The sequence below is a fragment of the Bos mutus genome, chromosome X (assembly GCF_027580195.1).
Source record: "Bos mutus isolate GX-2022 chromosome X, NWIPB_WYAK_1.1, whole genome shotgun sequence".
NCBI classification, from domain to species: Eukaryota; Metazoa; Chordata; class Mammalia; order Artiodactyla; family Bovidae; genus Bos; species Bos mutus.
In genome coordinates, this window is record NC_091646.1 from 101,596,500 (window position 1) to 101,606,507 (window position 10,008).

Sequence of the window (10,008 nt, forward strand, 5' to 3'; positions counted from 1 at the left end):
TCTTCCTGATGATCTTCCCTTCAAATGGCCAAAAGGTATGAAAAGATGTTCAATATCACTAATTATCAAGAAAATGAAAGTCAAAGCCACAATGAGATAATACTTCACACCAGTTAGGATGGTTATACTTTTTAAAAAGGATGATTAAGTGTTAGCTAGGATGTTGAGAAATTAAGCTTTTGTGTATTGTTTCTGCACTGCGTGCTTGCATAGTCATGTCCAACTCTTGGGACCCCATGGACTGTAGCCGGCCAGGCTTCTCTGTTCATGGGGTTTCCCAGGCAAGAATACTGGAGTAGGTTGCCATTTCCTCATTCAGGGTTTCTTTCCTCACCCAGGGATCGAACCCACATCTCCTATGTCTCCTGCATTGCAAGAGGATTCTTTACCTGCTGAGCCATCAGGGAAGCCCTGTATACTATTGTTGGACATGTAAAATGGTGCAGCCACTATAGAAAACAGTATGAAAGTTTCTTTAAAAAGTTAAATGTAGAACTACCATATAATTCAGCAATCTCATTTCTAGATATGTATTCAAAAGAATGGAAATCAAGATCTTGAAAAGATGTCTGCATTCATGTTCCTTGTAGCACTATTCAGCGAAGATATGTAAACAACCCAAATGTCCATCAAAGGTAAATGAAGAAAGAAAATGTGATTCATACACATACATACACTCACATACACAATGGAATATTATTCAGTCTTAAAAGAGGAAATCCTGCCATTTGCAACAATATGATGGACTTGAAGGACATTATGCTAAGTGAAATAAGCCAATCACAGAAGGACAAATACTTCATGGTTCTGCTTAAGGGAGGTACCTAAAATTATCAAACTCATAGAAGCAGAGAATTAAGTGTAGTTACTAGGGGCTGGGGTGAGTGGAAAATGAGGAGTTGCTCAATGGGCTTCCCTAGTGGCTCAGACAGTAAAGAATCTGCCTGCAATGCAGGAGACACAGGTTTGATCCCTGGGTCAGGAAGATCCCTTGGAGAAGCGAATGGCAACCCACTCCAGTATTCTTGCCTGGGAAATCCCATGGACAGAGGAACCTGGCAGGCTATAGCAAAAAGTCAGACATGACTAAGTGACTAACACTTTCACTTTTTTTTTCTTTCAATTGTTATACTGGTTCAGATACACAAAATGAATTAGTTCTAGAGATCTGCTGTACAACATAGTACCCACAGGTAACAATACTGAAAAAGTTTGAAAGAGCATAGATCTCATGTCAGGTGTTTTCACTCTGAAAGAAAAAAACAAAGGGACATGAGGACACTTTTGGAGGAGATGGATATGTCTGTTACAATGACTGTGGTGATGATTTCACAGGTGTATGTGCTGTGCTGTGCTTAGTCTCTCAGTTATGTCCGACTCTTTGCAACCCCATAGACTATAGCCTTCCAGGCTCCTCTGTCAATGGGGATTCTCCAGGCAAGAATACTGGAGTGGGTTGCCAAGCCCTCCTCCAGGAGATCTACCCAATCCAGGGATTGAACCCAGAACTCCCTCATTGCAGGCGGATTCTTTACCATCTCTGCCACCAGGGAAGCCCAAGAATACTGGAGTGGTTAGCCTATCCCTTCTCCAGGGGATCTTCCTGCCCCAGGAATTGAACTGGGTCTCCTGCATTGCAGGTGGATTCTTTACCAGCTGAGCTACCAGGGAAACCCTCACAGGGGTATGCAAATGTCCAAACTCATCCAATTGTACATTTTAAAATTGCAGTTTTTTATTAACTATATCTCAGTAAAGATTTGTTTTTTTTTTTTTTTTAAAGAAAAATAACCCTAGAGAGTAGTTAAAAGAGTATGGTGGATCTATGTGTGCTGTCATGGAAATATCCTGCATTCCTTTTGTTAAGTGACAGGGTCAAGAAGCAGAACAATATGTACGTTGTTGATCATGTATGCTAAATTCAACATATATTTCTAAAATTGATTAATTTTTGGCTGCACTGGGTCTTTGTTGCTGTGTGTGGGCTTTCTCTCATTGCAGTGAGTGGGGGCTACTCTTCAGTTGTGGTGCTCAGGCTTCTCATTGTGGTGGCTTCTTTTGTTGCAGAGCACAGACTCCAGGTACATGGGCTCCGTAGTTGCAGCTCACAGGCTCTAGAGCGTGGGCTAAGTAGTTGTGGTGCATGGGCTTAGTTGCTCTGCGGTATGTGGGATTTTCCTGGAAGATTCCTGGGATGGAACCCATGTCTCCTGCATTGGCAGGCGGACTCTCATCCACTATATTACCAGAGTCCTCAGTATATTTTTATAGTGCATCTACATATGAGAAAGCCTCAGATTAGCTTTAAAGTGACACACATCAGGTTGTTGGGCTTCCCTTGTGGCTTAGCTGGTAAAGAATCCACCTGCAATGTGGGAGGCCTGGGTTCGATACCTGGGTTGGGAAGATCCCCTGGAGAAGGGAAAGGCTACCCACTCCAGTATTCTGGCCTGGAGAATTCCATGGGCTCTATAGTCCATGGGGTCGCAAAGAGTCAGACATGACTGAGCAACTTTCACTTTCACTTTTCATTTTCACGTTGTTAATTGTGGTTGCCTCTGAGGAGGGGGCTGGATTTTGAGGGAAGGGGGAAACTGTAATATATTTGTATTGTTAGAATTTTTGAAAGAAAAATACATGTACTATTTATTACCTTTGTAATTATAATATTTAAATACATCTGACTACCAAAATAGTAGGTATGCATTAATCCGATAAAGTAACTGATGCAACAGACAAAACCTGTGGACCTACAATGGCTTAAAGCAACAGTTTATTCCTATACATATGAAGTCTGATGTGGGTAGACAGGGGCCTCCACTGTCATACAACCCAGGGATCAGCTCCCATCAGTGCTTCCACTTCTCAACGAGCAGTCTCCATGTTTGCTGCTGAATGGAACAGAAAGCCTGGAGGTGGCGTACTTGCTTTCAAATACCTTGGCCCGGGGGGTGACAAACAATGTTTCTGTTCATATTTCAGTGTCTCTGTAGTCACATGGGTCTTCCCAAGTACAAGTGGATTGGAACGAACGTGTAGAACACATTTATAGGTGACATTAGGCACAAAGGAAAACTAGGATTTTTCTCTGGGGCATGAACTGAGATAAGAGGTGTATGAAAGATGGTGAATTCTTTTGATCTTTATTGTTCAAAGGCAGAATGTTTGCCAAGAAATCATTTTCCTCTCCTAGAAGGACTGTGGTTCTGAGGAATTCAGCCTCAGTAGATGTTCACTTGAGAGTGATTTCCATGGTCTTTTCTCATCCTCAACTTATAAGGGAGGCTTTTGTAAGCTCACTCACTGGTGTATGTATTCAGTGTTAGTGTTAGTCAGTGGTGTCTGACTCTTTGTGACCCCATGGACTGTAGCCCACCAGGCTCCTCTGTCCATAGAATTCTCCAGGCAAGAATACTGGAGTGGTGGCCAGTATCAAATAACACATCCCTGCAGAATCCTACCAACAATATTTGGGTCACTTACAAAAATCCCCCATGTGCCTTCAAACTGGTACCAAGAACCAGTATTCTGTAAGAAATAAGATTGTGATCACCAGCTTATTTGAAATACACGTTGATATTTGTGGGCTTGGAGTGGGGCTGTGGTAACCAGGTATCTAGACTTCATAATCAGGGTTCCACTGGCAGGGATGGGACCTTCATGTACAGAGAGTTGGAATGCTCTAATCAAGGGAGGGCAGGTGACTCTGGACTGCTTGTGTCACAGGGAGCTTGATGCAGCTCGAGGTCACAGTAGAGAGCTCGTCAGCATATGAAGTTTTATCTGGGCAAGAGGGCACACTGGGGAAGACCCGGGGGGAACAAGCTATAATGCAGGGAAGTGCTGGAACAGGACTTATGCCCGTATGTGAGCAGAGTCAGCTACCACAGATCCCTGGGGCTAGTTAGTGACAAGAGGATTCTCAGCAAATGAAACCCACAGACAAGCCCCAAACTGTGCTTCATTCTCATATTCACCTTCCTTCATCAGGATTGCTTTTTGTACTTTGATTAGAGCGTCTTATTTTTTAATCATATGTGATATATCTTGTAGTAGTGAGAATAACAGAGAATGAAGAGACAGGTCTGCCTCGGGCTGGAGGAGTGGACAACTGTGGGCTCTAGAAAAATGTGGACCAAGGGTCTAGTCCCAGCTGTTTTCACTTATCAGCTATGTGAGCTTGAGAAAACTACAAGTTCTTCATCTGCAATGTCTGATAAGCCCTACCTTGTAGGACTGTTGGAATATATGCAATGGATATGAAGCACTTGACTGAGTAACATCTTTAATGAATGGCAGGTATATGATTTTTTTTTTTTTTTTTTTTACTGCAGATGGTACCACCCTCCCCTCTGCAAAGATTTTTGTTATATTAATTTGGATGGTATCACCAAATATGCAGTTTTCCACCTAATGATCCCATAATTCTGCTTAGCAAAAAAAGCAAAATAAATTCCCCCAATTGAGGACTACTTAATTTGTGTGTGTGGCTGTCTATCCCAGTTGGATGCCAACTCCAAGGTCCTAGAATTTGTGTCAAGGACCAACAACTTCCCCTTGGGTGCCTTTCCATCCAAATTGCCTGTATTTTTATTCATTTCTTCACCACAAGACATGGAGCCCTCCCTTAGAGTTTGCAAAATTATACCTAAGATAACCTAATTAAAATGCCTTTCTAATGCCTTAGGAGCTGGTTCTCAGCATTCCACCTCAAGGGAGTATCACCTTTATTTCTCAGAAATTCCTTGGAGATGATGTGCATAAAACAGCTAGGTTGTGCTCTGTGTTCAGCTGCACCTGAACAAGAGCACCAGACACCTTCCATTTCTGCCCAGGAGAAGCTTTTCCTCTGGTATATTGATACTAAAGTAACTTACAAGCAGGTTTGCCTTCCAGGGTTTTGTCCTCCAGCACTGAGAAAACACCATTTGTATACCTGGCCTCTGTTCTTCAGTCCCACAGCCTCATCTAGCCTACCACCCAGCTTAACTGAACAGGATAGCCCACTGAGAGACTTATATTTTCCCCAAACCCCAAACTACTATTCCCCAGGAAATTTGCACTCTATTGTTTTCAGCCAAACACCTTCCCCCTCCCACTTCTCCCAATCCCATATTTGTCCCCTCGCCTCTTTTACTCCTTTAAATCTTAAAGAGTATTTCACCATGTTCTGTATATAATTACTGCTCCTTAACTGTACAATTCTAAAGGCAGGGGTGTTTTGTATCCCCCTAGAAATGGTTTCACCATTTCTAACACAATAGTTTTCAAAGAGCAGATGCTCAATTAATATTTGGGGAATGAATGAGACAGACAGCATGAGTTCCAGTTTATAAACATTTTATTTCTCTTATGTTCCTTAACAAGCTAAGCAAAGCCAGGTATGTATCTTTTATTTTTATAGAATAACAGATTAAAATGATTAAGGGAAAGCAAGAACTGTATATTTTTTAAGATTTTACCCCCCTGCATGTTTTCATCCCAGTAATTTTGCTGTTGAATTTTTTCACATGGTCCAAAGTACCATGCCATGTTGTGTTGTTCTAGTTCAATATATACTAAAGGTTTCCCCATTTATGTTGCAAAATAATGAAACTCTTATATCTATTGAGTTAAATCTAACATGCAACCAAAATCACTAGTAAGTTTAGATTCTGAAATGTATATCTTCTTTAAAAGAAAACCTTTGAAATATAACAAAAGGAAAGAAAGGAAGGGAGAGAAAGAGAGAGGAAAAAATAGAAAGAAAAAGAAAAGAGAAAAGATTAAACTCTAAGTTTGCCATATAGAACAGCAACACAAAGATGATATTATAGTTTTCCCTGTGGGCCCACCCTGGTCATCCACAGCTTAGAACGTTACTGCTCTTTTTCAACCTAAAAAAGAAAAAAAAAGAGAAAGGTAAAATTTCAAGTTAGCAATATATACCAGGAACTCCAGGATGGTATACACTTCTCCAGTCCCACCCTGGCCCTCCACTGTTAGAATGCTGACACACCTTTTTGAATTTCACTTAGCCTGGGAGGAGGTGCTGGCTCTGGCTCTGGAGCGGGCACTGGCCAGGGCAGCAGTACGAGCCCTGGCTGCAGCTCTGGCTCGGGCTCTCTCTTCCTCATCTCTCAAAGCCTCTTGATACCAGGATGGGAAGGCAGTGGGGACGGTATCGTGAACCTTGGCTAAAAACTCCAGGACTTTCATTTTGCTTGTTTCAGCATGGGCTCTCGGGCCCCACAGGAACTCATAGCGTGGAGGCTCACTGTTGGCCACCTGGCGGTACTCCAGGTACTTGAGCTGCACCAGATCTTCTGTGAGGACCTTCTTGGGATCCCCATAGATGAAGTGCTTCCTTTCAGCATATACGCCCATCATATTCAGCACTTCCCAGATTGCCTCTTCAGGGGCACAGTTGCCTCTCATGAAGATCACACCAAGCACAATCATCAGGATGCCGGTCTTTGGCATGTGCTCATATTCATTCAGAGCTGAATCATAGGAGAGGTCTAGTTTGTTGACAAGGGTGTAGCAGTGCCTGGTAGGATCTACTTCCTTCAAATCAACACCAAAAGCCAGCTCCATATGATCAGAAGCTCTCTTAAGGATCTCATTGAAATGATTCTTGTACTGTTTGATAACAAACTTCAGCATGTCTGCCTTCTTAATTGGCTCTCTCTTTTGATACTTCTGCAGCAGAAACTGCACCAACAAAACCACTTTCTTATTTAAAATCTCACTGAGTGAGCTCTCAGCGCCCCTGGGGAAGCTTGCGCTTTCCGCCTTTGGGCTATTGATATTTTCAGCTGAGTTGGTGCCTGAACTAGCTGCAGTAGCACCGGTGGCTCCCTCACGTGCCTCAGGAGTGCTGGGTGTCCCAGCAGCAGGCAGATTCTCAGGTCTGTCCCCAAAGACCGGGGAATGGGGCTTTCCTGCTGCTGCTGCCCCAGTGGCCTTAGCAACCTCTAGGCCCTGGGTCTCAGTACGGGCCTGGCGGCGTTTCTCACGGGCACGGAGCTTACTCTTCTGACCCCGAGGCATGATGACTGGTCAGGGACCGCAGGCAATTGCTCAAGCTGCCAAGGTTGATGAAGAGCTCACCCTAGAAGACAGAGGAAAAGAAGGCGTGTATAGCCTCCGTAGGGAGATTCTTCTATCTTGGCTCCAAGAAAACTGCCTTTGTTGATCCCCTTAAGGGTACCGTTTTAGGAACCCACAAGACAGAGGCCAACGGAACTCTGTGGGCCTCCTTTGTTCATCAGGGGCTTGTCACCTTAATTCTAACCCGGAATACTGAACTTGACTCCTGACCAGTCCTTTTACGACTCCCTCTGCTGACTTGAGGCTGCCCCTTCAGACCACGGCTTCCTATCCCACAAATTCTCCTGGTGGAAGTAGGGGGTGTTGGGCCTAACAGTCACTTTTGAGACACTCAGGGGTTGAGGGTCGGGATGGCGCAAGTTAGGATAGGGAGGGGCTCTACGGGACCACCTGAGTTCTAAGATTGTTCACCTGGACACTTGTCCAATCCTGGAACTCGTCCCTCTATAGATACACGACACCACACCTCTCCAACTGAAGCCTCAAGCTCCAAAGCTGCCGTGGCGGAAGGCAGGGAGAGCACTTCCGGTATCGCCCAACTGGGTTTGCCAGCATTGAGGGCGGGGGGGAACCGGTTCTGGAAGGGCCTCCCTGTCTGTCCTGGCAGGTGGAGAAATCGTGCAGAACTCACATGAGGGAGTCTTACCTGACTCATGACAGGGCCTGGGACTTCTTCCTCTGCTGAGCTAAGTCAGCTGGCCACAGACCAGGGTTCTCATTTCCCTCGGAACCCCCAGTAGGAAGTAAGGGGTAGCCTGAGCCTAGCAACCATGTCTAGGGCCTCCCAAGACTGATAGTGGGGGGGGAGTGGCTCTTTGTGGACTTTTATTTTGGAATGGGCTCTCCCCTCAGTCCTCACTCAGTTTCTTACCTTGATGTTTTGCAAGTGAGCTACTAATCTGATAGGGTGCCAGACCAATCAAGCAAGGCATAAATCTGTAAATTTAAGGAGAATTGACTACTGTACAATACTCTACTCACTATGAGTAAACATAAGATATGTTGCTCTATTTGAGATTTCTTTTACCTAAGTCTGTCAGTAATTTTTTTTACATTTACTTCCATAAACATCATGTGCATTGTTGTTAGTTTTCTTTTGAGGTATCTTTTGGATAGCACTGCTGTTTTAAGATGTATTTACCATTATATATCCTAGTTACTTGTTTTGTGATAAGCGTCCTCCTATTGGGACTTCCCTGGGAGTCCAGTGGATAAGACTCCGAGCTCCTAATGCAGGGGCATGGATTCAGTCCCTGCAGGGGATCTAAGATCCACATGCTACGAGGTACAGCCTTTAAAAAAAAAATCTTCCTTTTGATATAGTGATCTGCACCAGCTTTTGAAGTTTCTTATAAATTTGAATCTTTGGCAGCCAATTTCCTTGGGGTTTTTAATTAGAGAATCATATTACCTTTTTTCATTATTCATAACTTTGTTTTGGTATTGCTGTGTATGGCTGTATACTGGTTATGCAGTCCAGTCCAGGTTTGAACAGTAGAGTTGGTATCGTACCTCCATGCCCTCTTCTGGACTTTACTGGAAATGTTTCTAAAAGTTTCACACTTATATATGTTTGCTATTGATTTAACAATATGGAAATTGCATTCTAATGTAAGTTTTCTAAAAGTTATTACCATGAACTGGTGTTGAACTTTTATCAAAGGTTTTTTCTTTACTCCTACACTTGATCAAATGCTTTCTCTTTTCTGTCTGATAATATAGTGAATTCCAATACGCTTTGTTGGCAAAGCCATTCCAGAGGTGACACTGAAATTCTGTTTGGAGATCCATACCGTCTGTAGTTTCCATTGTGGTGATGTTGTTAATCATTGAGGATCATCACTGTCATCCATTAATCCACTAGAAGCTGCTGAGTTGTAATTCTCTAATTCTATCATTCTTTCTCAAGACTATTACCTGAAATATATGTATAGGTAGAACCCTCTGTTATCCTCTCTTTTTTTTTTTTTTTGAGGTGAGCCTTCAATAGCCCTATTTTACTGCCTAGATAGACTGATAAAGAAAGCTAAATCTCTCTGTCTAATCAATATCAGAACACTCTTTAGCTCAAAATTGTTTTGTTTTTTGTAATTTTAAATAGCAAAAAAATCTTGCTTGAGAACTAAACCAGTTAATAACTGGTTGAATAATTCATCTGCTATTAATTACTATTAACAAGCAGCATTGGGGTAATCAGTGTTTAGGCCCTAGAGTTTGTTACATGATATAGTATTTGTGCTTACAAATAGTTATGATTTTGGAAGACATAGAAAATATTCCTATGATTTATTCAAAGTCAGCATTCTTTGAAGGGGTATAATTTCTCTATTCTTTCTATATAGCTATACAATCATTATGCTAGTTGAGTTTTATTATTTTCTTTATAAATTCTAACATGGATTATGGCAAGTATTGTAAGTGTTATTACTACTTTAGTTTATACACATTTAGACATAAAAACAAATTGTGGCACTCTGTCCTCTGGGTTCACAATTTATTTAATATAGGCCTGTCCTAATGAACTTCATATTAGAACTCCATTAATGTGGTCAGTGCAAACTTATCTGCTTTTTTGAATTAATATGCTCTCTCAATTTATTAAAAATAATTTTTCCAACTTCTCAATTCACTCGTTAGTAATTTAAATATTTAGATTTTTTAATGAATATTTACTTCTTGAGTAGGTGACATTTTTGGTTGTTTCTAAGGTAATAAGTCTGGATATATAGAATGTTCTGGAGCAAAGAGACTCAAACTGTGAGTAAGGAGTCTTAAGTAAGAAACAAACTGTTAGAACTATTTTAGAGTTCTTTACTTTTTATAACCTCCCTCTCCCTCTGTGCTTCTGCCCATGCTGCTTCTCCCTGAATGGTATAATAATGCCTTCTCAAGCACAAGGCATTTAGAGTGATTCTG

General features: G+C 42.1%; 1 protein-coding gene across 1 annotated transcript; it reads right to left on the minus strand.

The window, feature by feature from the left end:
• Positions 1 to 6,009: 6,009 nt before the first annotated feature.
• Positions 6,010 to 7,032, minus strand: LOC102279425 (melanoma-associated antigen B18). The gene has a single exon (XM_005890196.2). The coding sequence runs from the start codon at positions 7,030 to 7,032 to the stop codon at positions 6,010 to 6,012; it is 1,023 nt and encodes a 340-aa protein (XP_005890258.2).
• Between the last annotated feature and the right edge of the window lie 2,976 nt (positions 7,033 to 10,008).

What these genes read in the sequence shown, in the direction of transcription:
- LOC102279425 (XM_005890196.2), bottom strand. Translation starts at nt 7,032, where the DNA reads ATGCCTCGGGGTCAGAAGAGTAAGCTCCGTGCCCGTGAGAAACGCCGC.